The sequence below is a fragment of the Channa argus genome, chromosome 21, assembly GCF_033026475.1.
Source record: "Channa argus isolate prfri chromosome 21, Channa argus male v1.0, whole genome shotgun sequence".
Classification (NCBI taxonomy): Eukaryota; Metazoa; Chordata; class Actinopteri; order Anabantiformes; family Channidae; genus Channa; species Channa argus.
This window is the reverse complement of record NC_090217.1, coordinates 8908292-8933387: the sequence shown is the minus strand read 5'-3', so window position 1 is coordinate 8933387 and position 25096 is coordinate 8908292. Positions and strand designations below refer to the sequence as shown.

The 25096-nt window shown below is 40.0% G+C and overlaps 1 protein-coding gene across 2 annotated transcripts in view; it reads right to left on the bottom strand.

The window, feature by feature from the left end:
- Nucleotides 1–25096, bottom strand: part of plxna4 (plexin A4) — a 212002-nt gene that overhangs the window by 69875 nt on the left and 117031 nt on the right. For both annotated transcript variants that reach the window (XM_067490113.1, XM_067490114.1), the window contains exons 4-5: nt 17140–17268; nt 6560–6660 (exon numbers count right to left, since the gene is read on the bottom strand). In XM_067490113.1, the coding sequence (XP_067346214.1) occupies nt 6560–6660; nt 17140–17268 (230 nt within the window). The remainder of the gene's footprint in view (nt 1–6559; nt 6661–17139; nt 17269–25096) is intronic.

Genomic DNA, 25096 nt, shown 5'->3' with positions numbered 1-25096 from the left:
ATATTATTGTTGGAATCTGGAGAACTGCTGGCAGTGGCATTTTATTTAAAATCATTTAATATTTATTTTATAATGTTTCAGCATTGACCAGAAAGCTTGTTTTGTCCCCCTCCTTCTCTGTCTCTCTCCCTGTCCATTTCTGCAAGTGTCCCCAGCAAGTGTGTTTTCCACTACACAGCTGCCCGATGTTATGTTGTTGCTTTTTGTTGCTCTTTCCTTTTCCCTCTCCACTTTCCACTCACCCCAACCGGTCAATTCTGATGGCTGCCCACCCTGAGCCTGGTTCTGCTGAAGGTTTCTTCCTTTAAAGGGAGTTGTTCCGCTCCACTGTTGCCTAGAGCTTGCTCAAGGGGGAATTGTTGGGTTCCCTCTACATACTTTTGTTTATGTAATTATATTATATTATGTAAAGTGATTTGAGATGACTTTGTTGTGAATTCGCGTGATATAAATAAAGTTAAAATTTGAATTGAATTGAATTGAGCTCCAAGCTAATGTTTTTTCTTAAAGTTTCTAGTTTAATGGTAAATCTCTATCTTCATGATAGTAAAAGATGAAACGTTCTGGGTGTAAACAATGCCCTTCACTGCCAACAATATGTTTCCAAGCACTTGCGGGTATCTCCAAGGGGAGGCTAGTGATTGCTGCAACCGACCACAATGACTTCTTGGTAGCATGCTAAGTGTGGCACTGCAGTTTAATTAGCATTAGTGTGGCATACCACAGTAATGAGCACACTAAGGTAACGGATGACTGTGAACACAGCGACAGGTAGTGGCCATGCAGAATTAATACGGGAGAGAGAGGGTAAGAAAGGAAAAACATTCAATAGATCTGCCAATTAGCTTTTCCCTCTGGAAAGGTTATTCATTTGACAGCACCAAAGATGCCTTTGGAATACAAAGGATTAAGCAGACAAGAAGCTTTGCAGCATGACTTGCAAGTTTCAGCAGCAGTCCTATGTGTTTACTTGTGACTTCTTGAACTTTTTTGCATCAATATAATAAGCTGGTACATGTGTTTGACAACTGTTTATCAAGGCATGATTGTGTGACCCCATAATACTGTTTAATGAAAGCATTTGTAATTAAAAACAGAATGCTATACCAAATGAAAATGTAAGAAGCGAGCATGTAAAATGTGTCCACACCAGCAATCGTTCGCTTTTGAATCCATAGAAGTGCACAGTGGGGTCCACTGAATCATAAGGACTGCTGTGTACATCACAGTTTACCTCTAGAGGTTGTCTATTGATTGTATAGACAGACCTTCTCTAATGAACTAGGAGAAGGCATTTGCCTGTGGCCAGTGGCACAGATGACTTTACTGCCCTCATTCCACTTGAGGGAACAAGGGATCGATGTTTATGAGTGTTTGAAGGAAAAAAGAAAAGGAGCTGGAAGAGTGAGGGAGTATATGAGCAAGAACTAACGCGCACAGAGATGCTTAAACATACATAAGGGGGTTAAGACACAAAATGAATAACTGGGGTAAAACACAAAACATACTCAAACAGGTGATAGTTAAATAAATGTTGGCCGTGAGTGAATTAATGGTAACACGGATACAGAAACTTGGCTGCTAGAGATTGAGAGTGAGTCAAGAGTGGAAGAGGTTAAGATGAGAAAAAGAAAAAGTGAGAAAGAGAAAATGATTTCAGGGCTTTGGGAATATTACCACTATCACAGCCAAAGGCAGAGATTGAGATATGTCAAACCAATTATTAATGTGATAGTGGTGCAACATTAGCACCACTTGTTTGAAACTGACACTGATATTACAGAGTAATGTGAGATATTCTCAACACCCATGCCGAATATGATGGCATTCATTTTGACAATGCTACTTCTCCAAATATGGTTTTCAATCTGTCTGGCTGTCATGCATGACAAGCGCGTTGACAGCCTAGTTAACCACTTACTAAACTGACAGCTGACAGACTGGCATTAGGCAAGGTAACATATCGTAAAGTAGCTGTAACGCTGTTGGCATAGTGTTTCATAGCAGAAGTATCTACTTGGAGGGGTTAGAATGTGGATGTGGAAATCACACAGAAAGAAGGAATATGCCATGTCAGACTAGCTTCAAAGTGTAAATAAATTTTAAAATGTGACACCATGGGGTTCTGTTAAATGAAACAAATACTGCAATAGTCAATAGTTTGCCAATTACATAATTTAAAGTGATTTATCAGGAGTCTTTTCCATACATTTTGTTAAAATACAAGGTATGCATTTATGAACTGGTCCTATTATGCTCCCTTAGAGATAATATTTAAGAGTCCTTGTTGAAGGTCTCTTCTGATGGACAGAGTATGACATCCAATGTCAGTGGTAAAAGACAAAGACAGGGAACAATGAAATGGAACGGCTGATATGAGTGAAAACATTCCTTCCACCTGCCGAGTTAGACAGGCATTAGCATAAGTTGTGCATTTCAGCAGAAGAGAGGATGAGCATGAGTTTGATAGGCTAAGACAGTTTGGTTGACAGGTGAGCCTTCCAGTTTACTCAAACTGTGGCAGTGCTCACTGCAGGGAGGGAAAAACAAATCTGATGCAATGTTTCCTACTGAGCTCAATATTTCGTAGGGGGTCTTTTGGATATACAGAAGATAGGATAAATAGGAGCATAATGTGTATACATACCCAACACATAAACATTTAAAGCTACACTCGTCTGTGAGTACAAAAGCGATTTGGCTTTACTAATAAATTGACTGTTTGTCAAGGACAATAACTGCTATCAAAGCCACACAAGCATGCATGCACACACACACAAAACCAGGTGCTTCATCCACTCCTGTTGATTCCCTCCTCTGTACTATTGATTGCCTTTCTCCTCTTCCCCTGGTGTTCTCTCTCACAGCTCCCCTCACCGATCTATAGAGTAAATAAAGGCAATGTTGATAGAGAAGGAGAGGGATAGGAAGAAGAGCAAAAGAGAGTGCAAGTGTGTGTGTGTGTGTGTGTGTGTGTGTGTGTGTGTGTGTGTGTGTGTGTGTGTGTGTGTGTGTGTGTGTGTGTGTGAGAGAGAGAGAGACAGAGAGAGAGAGAGAGAGGGAGTGGTTGCAATTCTGTTTGCTCTCAGACCAGTAAGGTGATTTCAAGGTTGATTGGGAATAACAAACTATCTTGAGGCACAAGTTGTAGAAGAACTGCAAGTTATCCTTCCTCTCAACACCTTCTTCTTCGAGCATAAAGTGTGGGTGTGAGAGTGCATATCAGTTTTAATAGTTCCTTGTTTTGTTTTTTTTGCTGTATATGTTTTAAGATATTGTATATATTGTTGAAGCATTTGGTCTGTAGTCGGCAAACTAAACAGAGTGCCTGTTTTTATTATCTTCAGATATATTTAAACAAATATAAGACAAGATGGCATGCACTGAATTTAAGAACAAAGAACTATCCTCCAACAATAATTTGCAATGATGATGTGTGTTATCTCTTTTTTCTACAGTACTGCAAACTGATCTTGTGGGCTTTCAGCATCAAACTGTTGTCATTCATTCATAGATGCTCATTTATTTCTTTTTCCTTTGCCTACATTTTGTGACAGAGCAATCTTTTTAACCAGTGGTTTATTTGGTAAAAAATATTTAGTGAATAAGGGACTATTGGACATTTATCCATTAAATATCATTAACAAATGATAACGGCCAGCATTCCTGCTAACATTTATCTATTTTTTTTGTCCTTTCAGCTTATCCCATGAGTTCAGGGTCATTTGAAATTGGGGAGGGTAAAATTCAATTTCTACCGGGCTTAGACTGGCACTGCACAGCTGGGGATGGGAAAGGGCTGTTGAGGTTATAGTGTCTTGAGAGACTTTGATATATAGCCGGGACCAGGAATCGAACCACTGACCCTGTGGTTCGTGGACAACTACCTTACCAACTGAGCTGCAGCCGCCCTCTTTGTTCAGGAGTGTTAAGTCTGTTATCCACCTGTCTGATAATAGACCATCTTCATATTTACAGTATCTATATTTATTATTCTCAAGTGTAAATCTGTTACAACAATCTGTCTCCTATTGTATTTAATCTTGGAAAACTATAAATAAAAAATAAAATAAAAACAAAACATTTTAGCAAGTAGAAAGAGAATGAAGTACTAAGGATGAGGAAGTACTAAGGATGCCTGCTCTACAGGCAACTCATGCCTGTAGAGCAGGGCTTTGGGTTAAGCATGTGCATGTTCCTGTTTGTGTGTGGGTGTGTGTATGTGTGTGTGGGTGGATGTGGGTGAGTGTGAGTGAGTGTCAGACCTGCCCACCAAGGACAGTCCCAATACATTGTTAATTCATGGTCACACTATCCTCCTCATAGGACAGCACAGTTTCTTCTTACTTTAACTTTCTTTGCCTCAATCCCTTTAGGTAAATTGAATACTGCCAAACTTACTACTTACAATTTTTTTTGTTACTTACTTGCATTTGGCTGTGTAGACTTTCTTCTCCTTGGATGTTTTCAGGACCTGAATTGACTATCAAATTAGGAATCATTTAATTTAGTTTAATTAGTTTCACCACTGACAAAGTCAAACTGACTTTTGCTTTTATCTATCCAGGCAATCCAGACAGCTGACTGTCCTCAAGAGACAGACATCTCTGTGTGTGGTAGAGGCAATGTGAAGTCTGTGAATGTCTGTGTTAAGAAGGCTGATAAGGAGGCCAAATTGCGTCTGACAGGAGGTGTGACCGCTGATGTGCAACCACACACACATGCTATGACCCCAACAATCTTGCTTTCTGTTCTTGCAATGGTCAAACACCTACACACCTGAGATCAACTAAAGTGGCAATTTGGTTATTTTCTCTCTGCGCTAGATTCTCGTTTTTGGTGACATGACACTAAATTTCCACTAAGGGCACTTTGTGTGTGTGTTTTTCCCTGAGCATGTGTGTAAAGAGCTCGATTCTATCGGGCAAGGTGTGACAGGCCAATATGTGGCCACCCATTTGTTCTGAGTGGGAGGATTTCCAGGGTAGTAATGGGTATGTGTACCATAATCACACACACGCATGTGCACCAAAATCAAATACAGCTGCATACACACTTAAGATTGGCAGATAAAACACAGTGGTCCTTACGCAGTTTTTAAATTATTTCCTTTGACAACATCTATGGGAAAAACATGTAAATAAAAACATTTGCTACAATAAACTATATGATTAATTAATGTTTTGTGAAATTGTGATCACCAATAAACACCTGTACTGATATATTATGAATTCATACAGAACATTGGTCTTGTTGTTATCCTCTTCATACAAGTGAGTAAATCGTTGTCAGGTACTGTATTTGACCACTTTCACTGTAGTTACAGGATATAGATTTCATCAACACGATCATGGTGAACGTTGATAATTATCTGCTATGCTCGGATATAATCCAGACTTTGTACTGGGGAGCTGCCTGAGTAAAAATCGAATATTGTCTGGTCAAGCTGACTCAAACATTTGCATTCTAACGTACAGCCCTGTCATATCTGCATTACCTCAGGATTTCAGTGCTTGTCCGAAAGGGGCTTAGGACTCTCTCTCTCTCTCTTAATTTGTATCCAGAATGATCAGAATGATTCTTTTCCTTTTGTTACTAACAAATACTAGTCCCTATTTCCTTCTAATTTGCTTTCCTACCTCTCTCCCTTTGCCATCTAACAATTTTTCATTCTTTTCTTCATCTGTCCCACCAACTCTGCGCGTCCTCCCTCATCTCTGGGTTTCTGTGTGTTTGTTCCTCTCACAGGCATACTGCTTCTCTGCCCTCGCCTTGTCCTCTCAGTGCCAGCAGGGATAAAGGTGCTAAATGTACCCACTTTCACTCACTCACACACACACATACACACTCTCTACCCAAGAGCTATCACCAACACAAGAAACCAATTTTCAATTTACAGTGGAGTGGGAAATCTCCCTGCCCCCAGCAAACACCATCTTCCACTTCAATCTTGAGGGACAAGGTTTTGACAGCAGCTGTGGTGCGTGAGAATTTGTGTGTGTGCATCAAATCAAAAATGACAGAGACAGAGAAGGTTAAAGGTAAAGCAAAAATGCAGGGAAGAGAAGAAAGGAAGGCAGAGAGGTAGTCTGTTGTGGTAAATGAGATCATTTCTGGGGTCTCATTCTCTTTCATGCAATAAGGGAAGCGACTCTCCTTGCGTTAACTCCTAAAGTTTGGATCAGAGCCATTTAGAGCACTTCCAATGCCCACTATTGTCTATGCTCTCACCGGGATCTGGTTTCAGAGCTGGTAAGCAATGCTAGGAGTTAGGTGTGGCAACAGATGTTAAAAGGGGGGCACTGGCACAAGGCCAAGCTCCTAGAAAGTTATCTAAGACTTGGCCAGAGTTGGCTAAAGGAGTCACTGTATGCTCAATGAGTCCCGGGCATAAGCTCAGACATCAATGAGGTAGGAAAAGCTAATAACCCAAACACAGCACTCCACAAACTGCATGGTAACTATGTTGTAAGCTGAATAAATTCATAGGAAGAAAAATAACATACATATTAATAATACACATTGAAATATAGTATTTCTATGTGTACAGAACACTTACATGTTGTGCAGGACACACCAGCCACAGTGGGGATCCCCTGATCCAAGACATTCACTGCAGGTTGAATACTGACCGCAGGCCTCCACCGGCACCCTAGACAGCTGCAGAGATACCACAGTAAATAAATTCTTTGGAAAAACAGTGAAAGCTTAAATTGTTTTGCATTTATTATTAGAATGAACAGAGCAAAATCATAAATAGAAATGTGAAATGACAGAAGTGTAGTGCTTCAAGGCACTGTTTAGGTATGGGTGTGATGGAGAATATATCTGCAAAAATTATTTGTAAGGGGTAGAGCTTAGGTAGATACTAGCCATCTCCTCCTCTTGTCACCATGGTAACAGCATGGTGCAATAATAGAATTCACTGGCACTTTTGATTAATGAGCCGTCATTGGCGGATGACCGCTGTCACTCTCACTACTCACCGATGACAGCTTGGAAAGAGAGACGACATCATCAGTGTGGAGCTGATACTGTGTTATGAGAGTAAACCTGTGTGTGTGTGTGTGTGTGTGTGTGTGTGTGTAATCGCTGTCGTGGAAAAGAGGCTTCAGATGAGGTTGAGGTTAAAATAATATTTTCTTTTCCTTTTTGCTGTCATAGTTAGTTTCTTTTAATGGAAGGAAAAGCAAAAGAGAATCAGAATCCAACAAAAAAAACCCAGAAAGTAAAGATCTAAACATTCAGAACCTTGACTTGATCAGCACTAGTAAAGATCGCAAGAGATTATTCAGTGCCTTGCTCAAATACACTATGTAAATGAGGCACTGAGGCAACTTCACCTCATACCTTAAGAGCACAACGTGTGATGACGTGTTGAGGACTTATTCTTTTTCATAGGGCTCTTTCTTTGGCCATGTTTCTGGGCCAATTTCATATGGGGTTCTACTGTGCATCCTATAGCCGTTGTCAGTCATTGTCACTCTCTCAGATTCTGGTTGCTCCTTATGGCAAAGCAGAGCAACAACAGAGATGAAGGTGAAGTTTCAGATTTGTTGGACATTTATAGAGCTTCTGTTCAAGGCAAACTGTAACGAACATGTCATAACTGAGCAATTTTTTTTATTGCTGTTTGACTGTCACATAAATAACACTGTGCAATTGTAAGCCTGTGGCTTACATTTCAGTTAAATATGTGCATGCGTGTTAGTTTGAACTGCAGTGGCACGCACGCTAGAGCTGAACTAATGTCACAAACATGAACGAGAAATATCAAAATGAAAAGAGTGGATCAGACCAAAAAGAATTGGAACTGAGTATTAGGGCATTTAATGTGAGCATAGACTTTATACCTCGGGATATAAGTGAAGCAATTATACATCTCTCCACAGCACATTTTACTGACTAAATTCCATATTTAAGAGTACAAAAAGGACCATAATTAAACCATCCAATGTAGGGCATGACTGAATGTAACATGAGATCAGAAATGCCTAGGAGTAGTAGTATCTCTAAAGCACAGCTTGGCACTTAAGGCAGTTCCCTCTGTTCAACTTGAGGATATCACAGCACATCTCTGTTAAACAGCCTCTCTGTCTTCCTCTCTCTCATATAATATATAACAGTCCAATGCTACACTTTTGCAAATGCTAACCGTGGAATTCATTTCATGTGAGCACACATATGGACAGCATGTGTACCACAAAGATGAACATACTGTCACTGATGTCTGATGATGACACAGTGGCAGAGTGGAGATACTCGAAAAACAATTTTCATTTTTGCTCTTTCCTTTAGTTCCGTGTATCTCTCCAAGTACTATAAATAGCATACTCCAGGAGATTTGCACACACACTTACGAATCACACACTAGCGAATGAATTCAGAGGGGGCGTATCTCCCTGACAAAGTCAAGAGGAATCCTGCATGCTATTACAGATTAGAAACAATGCAAGTGCATCGTTGCATGTTAAGCATGTGTGCACATTTTTAAGGGGAAATATAAGCAGGTATGTTTTTTCCCTCCCCACTGTGTAGAGGCATATTTGCATTAGGTAGATAAGGGGAATGGGTTTGCGATAGGATCAGAAAGATAGTCCTGCAAGTGCGTGTGCACATGATCAAACTCCCACCGATACCCAAAGTGTCTCACATGATAAATTTTCTCCCTTTCCATCACTCTCCACCAACAGCTCCTCCTCCCAAGATCCACCACTGCCTCTGCCCCCTGCCAACTAAATAACCTGTTAGTCACTGAGAAGAAAGCCCACTGTGCTAGTGTGTGGACCGATTTCAGCTGCCAAACTGTTTATGTAATCTCTGTAGCCATGTCACCGCATCGAGTGGTTTTGTCACCTTGTGATTTGCCATAAAACCGAAGCGCCCAGACAGAACTATAGCAAACAATGCCACCATATCTGAGCGCTTTATAATTTAACACTTCATCGGTGGCAGATATGTTGATACACACACCACCCACATATACACACACAGGTTTAGACTAGAATGGAAGGGATGTCCTGATGCCTATCGAGGCCTCAGATGCCTGCATCTGGGGAAATGGTTTCCTATAAAGATAAAATGGACACACACATACAAAGACAAACGCACACCACATTCAGAGCCCAGCAGAGGAATTGGGGGCCAATATGACTCCTCTGTTCCAGAGTGTGCACCCTGATATCATTCATTCTCCCTCTCTCTTTCTGTCCGTCTTTCTCTGTCACTCAGACGCTCTGAGGTGTGTAAGATCATACATTCATCATCTCTCTAGAGCCTCCATTCTCAATCTGGCTTACATAGACTCAAGCAGGCAAAACTTCTGTCCCCCCCACCAGAAAAAGAGGGATTTGAAGACTAAACGACCTAGTGCACCCCTTGTCTCTCTCATCTCGATATCACATTCATTTCATGGTATCTTTTTCATGGGCTTTGCCAGAGATAACCATTACGCCTCAGTTCTCTTTACTATGGCTACACTATCATATCACCAGGGATAAATACAAAGCATGGGGTGCAGGGTATTTTTAATTTTCCCCCTTTTCAGGTGAGAAAATGACAGCCATTACACCCTGCACTCTCCATCTTTTCACAATAGGAAGGCATGAAAGCTGCTGAATATAATCATGCTTTTACAAAAGTACTTGATACCTTAATGTGTGGGAAGAGAGATGAAGATGCACTTGACCATTTATTGTGGTGGAACAATGGTGTCAAATTATATACCAAGTAAATAAATACACATAGCAAGTGTGCATCTACAGTAAGCTTTCCTTTTTCAGAATTATATTTATTCCCAGTTCAGGTGTCAAAGGAAGAGACAGAGAGAGGAATAGTTCAGAATTTCCTCTTTAATATCTTTACTCACTGCAATCACTTCAATAAGATAGTTGATGAAGCTTGACTTTGTTTTTCTTTCCTCTCAATCTCCCCTGCTTCTCCTCATCCTCACATACCAGGGGCCCCTGAGTCAACCTGGAGTGGGAAAGTGATCATTTATTAAATCTGCTGAGACCTCCATTATCAACTAATTCTTCTGCCCCCTCCTCTATTTCTCTCTTTATCCAAGTCTTTTCCTGCCCTCTCCACTTATAATTAAACAGAGATTCCACCTGCAGCCAAACTCCACCACTCCAAATGAATAGAAAGCGAGAAATCAAAGTGATAGTCCTCTTCTGCTTTACAGCCTCTAGGGCATACTGAACTTCTCTTATCTCTTCTCTTCTTCCTTGAGGCTAGCTTTGTCTTTTTCTCCTTCCCTGAAATGAGTTTGTTCATTAACTTAGCACAAACCTACTAGTGTATCATTACTATTGGCCAGGATGCAGAAATTAATCAGAAATAACTCCAGAAAAAAATGCAATGCAGAGTTATTTGGTCATTTTTAATAACCTGTAAATTTGCAATATTGTGTTTGTGTCAAAGACGTATCGCTGCTTATGATACTAGTCATCTGCATTTAATTATCCTAAAGTTTCCCCGATGAATGCAAGCAAATCAGCTACAATCATAAAACAAAAATTATTATTCATATACAATATATATGACAATTGATATAAAAGTAATTTCATATCCACTGTGGAGATGAACTGCTGTTATCATGACAGCATGTCTTGAATACTGAAACAGGCCTGACACTCTCAATCATTACCTATACTTTCATCATTCTGCTATCATGCGTAGTGTTTCGGAAAGTGTTTCATCTCCCCTGGATATTATAAAGCCCCCTTATCCAGGGCAATGACATTTATTATAAATGGTAAAACAATAATCTTTTTTTAAACTTCACTTCTTTAATTCTGGTCTGTGTCATATGCTGCTTTCTATCCTAACACTGGATAACTATTCTTACTCTAAATTATTCCTTCATTCATTTATGGTCTCTCTCTCTCTCTCTCTCTCTCTCTCTCTCTCTCTGTGGTGTGGTGTGGCGTGTCCCACCTCACTGGATGGAGGAGAGATTGACGTGGGAGTCAAATGAAGCGAGGAACACATCAATGACCTGCTGCCTCATCACAGCTGACGCACCACTCAATCCATCAACAGCAAACCAACAGCATTATGACATAAACTCAGTCAAGAGAGTGGGTCAGTGGCTACAAGTGCAATATTGTTTTCAGTTGACATTCTCAGAATTCATATGAGAAAGCTATTCATTGTGCTGTCAAGATTGTCAGTGCATGACAAATGACTCACATCTAATCAATCATTTTCACTTATCTATTCCAAAGAGAGCAAGGCCACCCATACACAGAAAAAAAGTAGGTAAACAAGCTTGAGGCATTTTATTAATAACAGTTAAAACATTAGAATTTGTTGCATGAGTTAAATTCTGCTATATTTTTCTCAATATGTCATCTTCGTAATGTTCACACTAACCAAAAACTCTAAATCAGCAAAGTTCAAAAGACACAACATGCCTTAATATCATGCTAATGTTGTCTTATTGCACTCTCAGAATATGACACACGTCAAGGTAAGGAGCAATTAAACTGCAGGGTGGGGTTTGATACCTGGGTGAACAGACATTTGCAGGATAAAATTGGCCTTCGTTGTCATTTCTCCACGTCCCACATCTCCAAGATATGTAGCCAGCAAAACACACACACACACACACACACACACACACCATCATCTTGCCCTCGGGCATAGCCTAGCAAAAAACAAGGGCACCATTATGCAAATACAGTGCACATTGACTGTTTCCTACGATAAGATGGTGACAAAAGATGCTGATGGCTCATGTGAATGCTACATTTTCCACTCTCTCTTTGTTATATCGTTTAATAGGATTTCAAATTCACAGCTACCTGCAACGATGGAAAAGAGAAGATTGTAATACAAGATTGTATTACTGAAATACAGCAAGGTAGAACAAGGAGTAGAAAGACGAGAGAAGACAAAAGTAAAACTTCAAAAGGGACTGAGCGAGATGAGCTCACTCCAACCTTGTCTGCCCCACTTCGTTGACATTTTTCAGAAGTGTGTCAGGCAGCAGTGGCTGCAACATATCAGATCAGTTCGCATTCCTTGTTAGATCACAGCAGCCTGGAGCCAAACTGTGTCACAACATAATATGCACATCTAAACAATTTCATAACTCACAGCCACAGAGGGGCGAGAGAGCCACACTGTAAGGGATGTGGTAAAAATTTGCCAACTGAAATTAAAAGATCCTGGTATTAAACATCTTTGCTGAAAAACAAAGATGTGGTACTTCCACAAATTGGCTTATGGTATTGCCCTTGGGCATTTAAAACAGGAAAAAAAAGGCATTCAACTTTGAACGATTACACTCCACGGTAGTACACACAGATTTAATAATTCACACTTACAGATCTGCATTTGCTGAGCTGAATATAAATAATTTAATACCATGAGTGTGGCAGTTGCCACAATTTGTGTGCTGAATGTAAAAGCCACATAAATTGCTGGAAAACAAAATTATTTTGCAAGAAATCAATGCAGGAGCAAACCTGATCAAATCTAACCGCTGACTGAACAGTTAGTGGCAGGATAAGTATATGTGTTTGCCAGGTTGCTGGAGGGTAATGGTATGACTGTGGAACATTGGAGGTTGGACTGAATCACTAAGACACAACAAAAACAGTTGAATGGCTCCCAAATGCCCTGGTACTCATGTCAAGTCTAAGCACAGCCAGCCACTGAGTAATGTACTCTGTCATCAAAATGATATCAGTCAAATTACTTTCTCCTCATCGGGTCGACACAGAAATAGGGTTTTTTTTGCCCCCTACCTGAATAATAAAACTCCACATAGACAAACAGAGAAAAATGGTTATGCACTACTACTGTCTTAATGGTGTTACTAACATTGAGATAGCAAAAAATGCACTCTCTTCATAGATTGTTTAAATTGTATATTTATATTCACTTACTGAACTAATGCTGAAATGACCCCATTACTCCCCGAAACATCCACCAACATTAACACATTCATTCTATGCAGATATCACGGCTGACAGATAAACCAGTGTTAACATAGTAGTGAACCCCAAGGACCTGTTCCTGTCACTCAGACTGCAACCCTAATATCCATAATCATGGTTCATGTTATAATCTGACTGTCCTCTTTATACCAGAACATCTGTTTGACCCACTAATAAGATGACTTATGTATGTGAGAGAGCGAAAGTGTTTGTATGAGTGAGAGAGAAATGCAGACACAGAGCATAAACTCCAATTAGAGGTCATCCAATCACTGGATTATTGAGAGAGTAGGAATGACAGATTATTCTGCCAGCGAGGAATGGTAAAAAAAACAAAAAACAACGGACGGCGGAAGTAGGGGGATATTGTAAAAATGACAATGGGTAGTGAGAAAGGGTTTGAAAAGAAATGGAGATGGAGAGACAAATACAAAATGTTCAATTCTCATTCACTTTACAAATCATAAGTACAGAAGTGATTGGTTTTGTGGAAAAAATCTATAATCTTGAAAGAAAAAGCTAACCAAACAAAGAAGAAATAATCACAAGACGGACAAAAGAAAGACAAAAAGGTGGTTGAAGAAAAATCGAATATAAATTAAATGACTAGAAAATATTTATACAACCCCAATTCAAAAAAAAGTTGGGATGATGTGTAACAAATAAAAACGGAATGTAATGAGTTGCAAATCTCATCAAGCCATATTTTATTCACAATAATCAATCATAAAGGCTGGAAAAGTAATTTGACAACAAATCAGGTTATTTTGCAACAGGTCAGTAACATGACTGGCTATAAAGGAGCATTTCAGAGAGGCAGAGCCTCTCAAATGTAAAGATGGGCAGAAAGATGTGACAAACTGTGTCTAAATTGTGGAAAAACCTTCAGAAAAATGTCACCCAGTGTAAGATTGTGAAGATTTTGAAGATCCCACCATCTACAATATATATTATCATCAAGAGATTCAGATAATCAGTAGTAATCTCTGTGCCCATCTATGCTGAAAAGTACATAGACGTTTGAGAGCAACATATGCTCCCATCCAGTCAACGTCTCTTTCAGGGAAGGCCTTGCATTCTTGAGTAAGAATGTTAAACCACAAACTGCATCCATCACAATAGCACGGCTTCACAGGAGAAGAGTCTGGGTGCTGAACTGGTCTGCCAACAGTACTGACCTTTCACCAATAGAAAACATTTGCTGCATTATAAAACCAAAAACCCGGCAACAAACGCCCAGGACGGTTGAGCAGCTAGAGCTTCCATGAAATGCTAAAATGTCTCCATTTCAACATTCGATACGTTGTTTGAGATGCTTATTTATTTTCAGATTTATAGTATGAAATATGAAGCAACACAAAAACATCTATCAGCATAATGTTGGTCCACCAAAGGCCTCAGTACTCTGGAGGGAAATGTTTCAAGACGAACGACAGCAGGGGGAGAAGCTATATTGACCATTTCTGTTCTCAGCCTTCTGTGGTTAGCCCCCTCCTCTTCTCTGTTTGTATCATGTTTTTTCTCTCTCTGTATTTCTCCCTTGCTCTATCACACTCTCTCAGTGTCTGGGTCCCAGGCCTCAGAAACAGCAGGTGGCCTTCAGCTATCGACCGGCTCAGGATGCTTTAATAGTGTTTGTCACCACTGGGATTTGGGGATTGTGCATTTGTGTGTGCAAGATGTTATTCAAAACCACTGTTGAACTAATGCAAGCAGTACTGTATTGAATTTCAAACTTTTGCATGTATGAGTGACCACACTGTGGCCTTTGAACTTGACTGTCCAAATGAGGTTAACAAAAAGCAAACAAGAAATTCTAGATGCGGTGACATCCAAATATTTTAACTCAAATAAAAAAAAAAAACAAATACCTGCATTTATTGTTCTAAAAGGTTCAAAAGTGGTGGATACTGGATTGTGTAAGTATCTTTATTTCTTTAAATTTATTGTAGAACACTCTGTGACCCTTTTTGACATTTAATAAAATGTATTTTGACTCGAGGCAGAAGTGTGACAGGGAAGAATTTGTTCAAAGTTTCAGAGCAAACATTCAAGAATCAACTTGCTGAGAGAAAGCTGTGAGCGCAAACCTGTTTTGTCAAAATACTGCTGCTACAAGATCTCTGCATTAGAGAGAAGGATTTTGCACTCATCTCCTTCAGTGATCACAGACACTTGGGAATCAGTGCTGTGTTTAGTAACAGTAAATCAGTAATAAAAGCAGTTTTCTCTGGCTCTGCATGAAAAACTGACACAACGACACATGACGGCAATACAGTTAACCAAGAGAAATATCTGTCAAATTAATCATGAAAATGTTTTTATAATAAGATAATCATTCCGCTGTGGCGACCCTGAAGTCACGGGATAAGCCAATAGGACAAAAAATAAATAAATAAATAAATAAATTGTCATATCTTCAATACCTAGCAGAAATATTTTGATAAGTAAACAGACAAAGCACTTTAAGAGATTGATTTTACAAAGTCATTAAAAAAGCTATTGGATTAATTAACATTCTTAGAGTTTTATTCATCTGCTACATTCATCTTAGACTATGTATCCACACTACAAGAATGTGTGTGTGTGTGTGTGTGTAATAAAATTCTGTGTGTCCTCTGCGTGTTTGTGTTGTGTTCACTAACTGCTTTCTATATTTGTGTGAGTGGTAATTCCCAGATGTTGTTCCTAAACAGTTAGTGGAGGTTAGCCCTCTAACTAGGCTAATAGACTAATTATTACAAAGGCCTCATACACATATGCACATGGGACCACAATTGCACAGTAAAACTCACTTGGCTGCTTTGTTCCCTCAATGTAAGCTAATTGATATCTAAATTAAAAATGCTAAATCTGTAACATGATGCCGGGCAACAATAGGGCGCCATAAAGGGATCCAAAAGAATAGAAGAAATGGAAATTAAGTATTATTAATAATCCACTTGTTATTCTGCAATATCTCATGTAACCAAATGATTAAGTGAAAATAAAAGCTAAATTCTCACACAGATTTGCACAAGGACTTGTAATTGGATGCCATCACTGAAAGGGCCTCTCTCGCTTTCTTTTTCCACAGATGGACTGACCGAGACCTCAAGAGAGCCAGCAAGAGTATTTGAAAGGGCACCTTCAACTCACTGTCTGTCTGATAAAGCAGTTAAAGCTTAAACTGGGCTGTTTAAAATGTGCATGCACTCACACATGCACACAAACAATTGGCACCACGCATTAGCACATGCTGACACTTTCGAGGTGCCAGAGAGGTCAATAATCCTTCAGAAGCTGCAGACAATATTACAGGTGTGACAAGGCTATCGCCACTAACAAAAACCGGACCACAATTGCACAGCACCTGTTATCACAGGTGTCAGCAGATAAAGGGAAGAAGCAAGAGGGAATGATTTGCATAATATCTGTAACTTTTGAGATTTGCAATATTATTTCCAAGTCCCATTAATAGTGAAAAGTAGCTAAAACAAAACCGACAAACAAAGAAAAGATCTGTATGATTTATTCTACCAGTGTTTCATAGTCCCCTCACATAAATGACTACTTACTGTACGCGTATTAAATATATTGTAAATACACGCTCATGCGTGTAATATGAAGAGAAAGTGAATATCTAACACAGTGATTCATCCGAGTGTGCATTTATGTGAGCACAGCAAGCGTGCTATAGACTTTCTGTGGCGGTATTTTAGCAAGGTTTTGCTTCTGATAGAGGTGTTCACAGTCTTTCTATGACTGTGTCCATTACACGGAGTGCTGCTATTTTGCTCCACATGCCATTTCATCAAAGGCACTAAGAGAGATAGTGTGGATGTGTGAATCTGTGCACATGCATTACACACACACACACACACAAGTGGACTAAGACCACTCTCCTCTCTCTCTATAATTCAACACATTTATTCACTCCAGCTCTACCCCCAAAGTCTATTTCTATAAAAAGACATGGTCATAGCACCCAATAGTCTATCTAATCCTTTTCTCTCCTCCAGCCAGGCTGTAATGAAATCCTCTATGCTACACCAAAGGTTATTCCACCCTGTGACATAAGAAAATGATAAATGCCAGTGGTTATGATATTAAGTCAGCAGGGGATGTTTGATGAGTGTGAGTGTGTGTGTGTGTGTGTGTGTGTGTGTGTGTGTGTGTGTGTGTGTGTGTGTGTGTGTGTGTGTCTGACCTGGGTCTCAGACATGACATAGAGGTAGTGGTGGTCAGAAGAGAAGGCCATGTCTCTGAGGATGGGTCCATTCTCCACTGCCTGTACCGTCTCATACTGCAGAGCGCGAGATGAGCCGTCTACCCGGATCTGGAAAAAGAAAAAAAAAAAGTCCATTAATAATTATTTAAATCAAGAGATGCATAACATTTCGTATAACTGTAGTGCTTGCACAGCTTTAGAGGTTTGAAAATTATACCATTAAAAAGAAATAAACATTTTTCAAAACCATGGCCTTGCATTATGGCCTTCTTAGGTGTAATTGAGCTAAAATAATTAGCATCTGATATGGTAGCAGGTAAAGTGCCTTGTTCAGCTACGATATTTAAGCATTTAGTTTTAGATTTTTAACAACCATCGAAAAAGAATGATACCAATGCCATCCAAAGGTTATGAAGAGTACAGAAATTATAGTAACATCTACTTTATCACAATTTGCTTTTATCAATATCAAAACTATTTTTCTCAAAATGATGATAGGGCTGAACTTATTAAACCATAGATGATTAAAATAACAAACAAGTGTGAAAGCGAAGTACTGCATTCCTTAAGGACGGACTTGGCAATGGACCAAAAGTGTCATCTTGTACAACACAGTGTGCAAATGATGTGAACCAAATAATCATTAAAAACATACACTGGAGCTCAACACTGACCGTTATTAGTGGCAAAACTGTCCGTCTACCACACACTGTCACTGGTTTTTACCATGCATCATGCTGTATGAGAGGAGCTCATCTCAGTCTGTATTACAGTCTGAGCCGTTCAAAAGTGATTATAGTAATTAGGCATCTGGGCAAGAGGTGTGTCTGTGGGCCCCTAGGTGTGTTTACTCAGCAGAAAGTTCATGGAATTGGCCCCACACACATTTAGTGGTGTGATGAAAGTGTTCTGGGTTGTGCCTGAACATCTGCTTACATCGCCACACACACATACACACAGTACACTGTGTGATCCAAACGATCTTTTCTAAATCTGGTCCTGTGGCTGTAATTTCCCAGTAACACACTGTTCTGACATATACCTACCCAAGCAACTTTTAGCACCTGGTAGACTACAGACTCACACATACAGTACATACACAGGCCTGTGTGGGCTTGTGGACAGGTGTGAAGAAAGTCTTGTTAAAGTTGTGATGACTCTTAATAGTTCTTTGTGCTCTTCAGCACTAAAAGGTTCACAGGTAACAGGCACAAATGGGAGAAAATTAGACAGGAAGCAGATGGTGGAGCAGACAGGTGAGTCACTTTATGATTAATTATAAAATGCTGATGACATACTCTGTGTTCTCTCTGTCAGCATATCATTAAAAACACCTTTCTGCTGCCCTGCCTTAAAGCTAAAGTTGCTTTAAAGGTCAATAAACCTCACCTGTTCTAAGAAGGTAAACTAAGCTGGTAAAATGGTGGCATAAGGTGTGGTCTCTTAAGGTTTATTTTTTTGCATTATAACAAAACTAGTAGACCAAATGTCAGTTTTAGAAAGTAAAGTATGTTTAGGTAAATTTATTTTCCCTAGTTACTTTTAACTTCACATAGCAGAAACCAAAGAATTTACTGCTTACTGTCCAATAAAAGTTCTCTTTGTCTTTACATAGAAATTCAAGAGACGCTGTAGTACACTGAATGCCATTTAAGTATTGCCCTTCACCTGCTGTTTCTACTGATATACAGTTTCACAACATGACATTTCTTTATACAGGCACCATCTTTCACCCTGATTTCACCCTCTACTCTCCCTACTCCTTTGTTTCTCACTCATTCTTCTCTTGCTCTGCCTCCTGCTTGGCTTGTGTACTGATCTTAATCTCAAGGGACCTTAAGTTGTGTGTATCAAAGACTGACACACTTTCACTGGGACCCATTGTATGCGCTACGGTCACATGCAAAGAAAAGAACAGAAGGCAAATAGGGGTGAGAGAGAGGGAGGAAAGTGAGAGAGGTAGGAACTAACATCCATTTGAGCCAAGGCCAGAGTTAATTTGAGGCACTGTGCATAGACACTCATTACAAGGCATGTATATGCTTGTGTGTGCATGCACATGTATGCAATGATGTGGGTGTATCCGCTTACATTCACCACATCGGAGATAACTGTGGTGCCAATTGCTGAGCAGAGTTAAAGGGCAGATAGTCAATGGCAATGGCTGAATAGAGAGTTTTATTGTGTTGGGGCAGACCCACAGTCACCAGGCAGCAGAAGGGCTTCAAGGGGAAGCTCCTGTATATTATCCTTCAATCTGACCACCAACAAAACAAATGAGCCACCAGGGAGCGTGCAGCATGTGAGTGAGCAGACAACACTAGGTCATTTAGTTTCACAGTAGAAGGTGGTGAAAAAGCAGCAGAAAATGCCCGATCAAAGACAGATACACTTATTTGTACAATTATTGGCACATGTAAACTATTTAATAAATATAGATTATATTTTCCTGGGCTTACAGATCTCCCTTGAAGTCAACTTTGCACTATTCTATAATATATGGTGATAATAGCCAAGAAATAAATGAAAATAATAACTCATATAGAATTTTTATTACTACAATCACACCAACACACACACACCCACTCAGACTATTTACAAACAACAAGCCTGCTTAGCATGGACCAAACACAACCAATACCTTAATTCCCTTGATAAAAAGCAATGCCTAATCATTCAGATTTGTGATGCAATGAGTAATCCTAGTTTAATTGTCAGCAATAGTAATTATTAATATATCTTAAAGTCATTTTTTCATCAGCCTAAAATCATTAAGTCAGCTACAGTGGTGGTAGCCAATATCATCTGATTCCTTTTCAACAGTAATAAAGTGGATTAGCTGCTCTATGCTAAATGGATTACAATGCTAATCTCTGCTATCACATTAGCACTACACAATAGACATTCACTGCCAGACAGACTTCATTCTGCTTCTGAGTAGTAGGAAGGTGTGAGATGCATGGGCCCACACAAACGCACACAGAAAATAGAAATAGAAAACATTGGCATTTAACCTTCTCTTTCACATACACACAGGCACAGGCATTCCCGCACACTGGCCGTCTGGCTGAAGCTACTCATATGTTAATGAGAGATACTCTGGGGAGAGTGGGGAGAGTTATCGGTACTTTTGACTCACATTGCACACTTCCTTAATCCTGCAAAATGTGTGTAGTAAACATTTATCCTTTCTCTTAGTGCGTGTGTGTGCGTGCGTGCGGGTAAAGATTCATGCAACATCACAGACTCAAGTCCTCTATAAAGAGGCCACCATTGTCATAAGCCGTATCCCCCTAGTGGCTGCGATAAATAGTGACAAGTGTAGGTACATTTGTAAAACAGTTTTAGGTTACAGTGCAGAGAAAATCAAATGCAGCCTTGTGTACAGATGCTATTTCCTGCTTTAAATCTGTCAATGGAAAATAATGTGCCCAAAGTGACTATTCCCTCTCTCCATGGGGCTAACAGTTAGCAGAAGGTGTGATACAGACAGGGAAGCCATTCTGGTGTGAAAACCACAGGAGTACCCTCTCTCAGTTTCCTCATATTGGCAATGTAGACCACAAGAACACATGGAGAGTACGGCTCTTCCTCTGACTAGGCATGGACTCCATTTGGGAGGCAGGTAAAAATTACATATTGGAGTGATTATTGTACTGTACATATGTTATTCTACAGAAACAAATTAACAATAGGACCTGTGCTTGAGTGGTTTATGTTAAAACTACATCAAGTCAATGGTCGAAAAAATGCATAAAATAGGCCCAAGAAAAAGCAAGGAATTATCACAGTATTGTAACGTCAAAATGTATTTTTTTAAAATCATTGGTTGATTGTAAACATACCTTGCGCATCCCTAGGATGTGCAAAGTTTATGTTCCTGTGTAGTCATTTAGTATCTCCAATTACACATCTGAATACTCTTATTGATTTTGGATAATCTCAGTGATCTGGTGTGTCATTATGTTAAAAGGAATTTGCATCAAGTGGTGAGATGGACTGTCAACGTTTCAGGAGGAGTCTGGTGCGTCCTCAGGAGACAAGAAATAGTGCTGTAGTAGTGCAGATGAGGGCTGTGCAGGATGATGGCAAGTGCAGGATCTACGCAGCCAATAATACAAGTAGACAACGGCACCTTTGGGGGGTGTATGTGTACACATTGATTTTACGTCTACCTAAAACCTACAATAACTGAAGTAAAAAAAATATATATGTGGTTCTGAGAGAGGACAGAAAGAGGAACTGGAGAACTATGTCCTTGCTTGCAATCTTGCCATAGAATTTGCTGTGGCAAAAGAATGCAAGTCACACAGAGTTGCAGTCTGTTAAGCATGGCACACACACTAACCCACCATGGCAGGAAAACACACCATGACCAACATGCTGCTGGTGGAAGCCAGAATAAGCTGCTGACTAAAGCATTGCTATGCTCAGTCATGGGTCATTCAACCACAGTGAGGTGAGTGGGCAGGAGCAGAATGTCATCCAAAGTCATACAGCATGCTGGGAAACTTAGATGACCACAATATTTGCACAAGGAATTCCACCAATTTGCTGAAACATGCACATGGGCAAACCCAAAGTCTATATCAGCATTTCTGCAGACAAAAGGACTCATGAACATTTTTCTGCTGGATCAAATATCTGTAAATATGAATAGATCTGATGAAAAATGTACTTAAAATACAAAATGCTTTAAAAATAAAAACATGCATTATATTTGTGGTCCTGGCTCTCTTGCAGCAAATCCAAAGCTAAGATTTTGGTAAGTAATGCTGAACTGAAAACTGTTTTCTTAATTTGAGCAACAATGCTGTGGAAAATGTTTAAAAAAAACTAACAAAAAAAAAACAGTGTGTGAAACATCTTTATACAGTCCTAATATCACAGTATCATTTTGCAACAAATATGATGTTCTTTGACGGTACTGAAAAACTGGGTAATACTATCAGATAGATAACTAGAGTGTTAACTCCAATTTGTCAGTTTTAACAAACTTAGATATTTCAGTGATTACATTTTCAAAAGCATAACAAAGCTTATCTTGGCCTCCTGGGGGCTCCTCTTTAAACTCTTGGGTCCTCACCTTGTTCACGATATCAATCAGAAACATTTTGGAGCAGCACCAGCAGAGCCACATGCCAAATGCCACCGTAACCCAACCTGCCACACTTTACTCAGGTTTCAACCCCTTTTTGTCAAACCACAGCAGTGTGTTAGGTATTCAACCTGGCAAGGCAAGACATGCAATAAGAGCCACGAAAGAGAGACAGACAGACATTCACTGTGAAAGAGAGGAGAAAAAGAAACGGATCGTCACTACATAATGGCAATGTGTCCCTCCACGCATTCTATTCATACCGACAGCGATACAATGGCTGCTGTCTGATTGCCCAAATCTGTCCAGCTCGCTGAAACATATGGCAGACAGAGAGAAAAGAGGGGGCGAGTGTGGGTAGGAAGAATAACAGAAGGAAAGGGGGTTAGGGGGCAGACTGGATGCATCTCTCAGTGTCAATCAATGCCAGAACAAACCCTACAATTGCACATTTCAATGCTTCAATGTACAGCTTCAGGCAAGATGGACTGGTGAGAGACTAGTGGGGGAGTGTGGATGATTTGACACTAATCTGAGGGTATTAACAAGGATGTGGCACACTAAAGTGAGGTGCCAGGCTGGTTGTGTCGCATATCTGGAGCGGAGAGAGGGAAAGAATCACTCATTATCTGGTATTCATCAACAACAAGTGTTATTAGGCACAATCAAAGACCAACACACATTTTCTGAATTTTCAGAAAGGAAAGCACTACAGATGCATAGTGTATGATGGCACATAAAGAATAATGCCATAACGCTTCAAGACCTATAACTTTCCTTTATCGAAGTAAAACATTCATGCAGTTCACTGAAGACAAGTTTAAAATGCTGCTTTCTTTACTCCGGCTCGACTCCTCTCTTGATAGGAGAATGAGTGGGCAAAAAACCCTGCCGAGTGGAACTGAACTCATTCTGCGCTTTAATTCACTGTTCTCTGTTTTATGTTTGCGATTAGGCATATCTGCCACACAGTAGGATTTTAATTAATGCCTTTGCTCCCAATGCCTGCACTGTGAGAAAAGGTGCTTCGTGGTGGAAAATCTGGGAAATGTCATTGTTAGTAGGGAAGTTACTACAGAGACATGCGTGGGCAGGGTCAGAACTGAGCAGAAATATGACCTCCACATTGGGCGTCCTGTTGAGTTTGCCTTTGCTGAGGTTAATCTTCTGCAGTGGTTTTATCTTGATTGAGTTGACAGGGAACAGGAGGTAAAAAGAAACGTCTGGAAAACATCCACAAATTGGTGCTTTGAGTTCTAAAACTAGTATAACTTAAACTAGAACTAAACTTAGTGAGTGGAAGCAATAATTAAAGTTAAAACTGAACAAGCAGATTTTACACTTTTTGCTTCTATTGGTGACAAATTACAGTACATCTGGGATTGGACACTATCACAGACAGAGCCACTGGGGAACCCTTGCTCAGTGACTGACAGTTGTGGCATTCAAGGTGTGGTACCCGTTAGCCTGCAGGTCCGTGCAGCACACTAATCGGACCACATCCCCCCCACTGAGAGGTAGACACACACACACACACAAAAAAAAAAAAAGAAAAAGAAAAAGAGAGAAAGGTACAGAGAAGAATGTGAAGAATGTTACTGTGAAGGATGAGGGTTGGATGTGAAAGGGGACAAGTGTCTGGAGGCTTCCTAACTCCCTCACTGCCCTTCCACCCTCTCCCCCTCAATCTCCCCAATGGGTTTAAAAGGTGAGTGACAGGTTTCCTTGCTATCATTACCTTTGCTGCTGAGCTGCCTTGAGCACAGTGGCCAAGCAGGGGGCTCACAGCTCAGCTTTTCTTACTCATTTCCCTCCTCTGCTCTTGCTCTTTTCCCTCCCTCTCCACTTCTCGCTTTCCCAATGTGTCTCAATCTGAAAGTCAAGAGGTTGACATAAAAGCCTGCAGGCCACTGGCCAGTTCAATCTTGAGAACATTTGTGACCTCTTGACTTCTTACTACTCACTCAGATTCTCTGATTTTATTTTTTCTCTACAGATCGTTTTAAAATGTCACTCTCCCATCCTGGATTTGTTGACTACAGACCATATTCCTCTGCTGCTGTATAAATGCTAACTCCCATTCATCTGCGCTGTTTTGTTGTGCTTCCACATTTAGGCCCAAAAACCTTCTGTCTCTGTTCTGCCAGATGTGATCTGAAATAAGAATCATTTTTCGTTCAATTTGTTTGTTTCTTTTTCAATACTCTCTGCAAAGCCTGTCAGATAAAGACCCCAGTGGCTAATGATATAATCTTCATGTGTGAGGAAGTTAAACACAGAAACATATTCAGTGTGCCCAGTGAAGACAAACATGCCATGCCTTTTTCTGGGCAATTGTCCCTTTTCTATTTCTTAGCTATCAACCGCGCCTTCTCTTATGCCTTTCAACTGTTGATTTCCATTTTCATTCTATTGATTCATTTCTTTGCACATCGATTTTTCAATTTTTTCATGCAACATTCTTCATTCCATCACTTCTCCTGTGCAGAGCAGATGTCAGAGAATGCCTCTCTCTAAACCACCCCTCTATTCCTTATCCTTCTTTTCCCATCCAGTTCCTCTTTCAATGTCTCATTACAGCCTCAGCAGGGTGTTAGAGGCGACAGGTAGAGATCTCCTGACAGACCTCATTTAGTGCAGACAAATACCTGGCCTTGCTGAGAAAAACCTATACGCACATTTCTCTTTCAAACCAATTTTTTTTTTTTCTTTTTTTTTTGCCTAGTCCCAGTAGTCTGTAGTGAGAAGAGCTGCTGTTCACGCCACTGCTGCAGCTACTTTGTAGGCCTTGAGGACTCCAAAGAGGCTAAAGAATAAGTTGAGAGCACATCACCACCT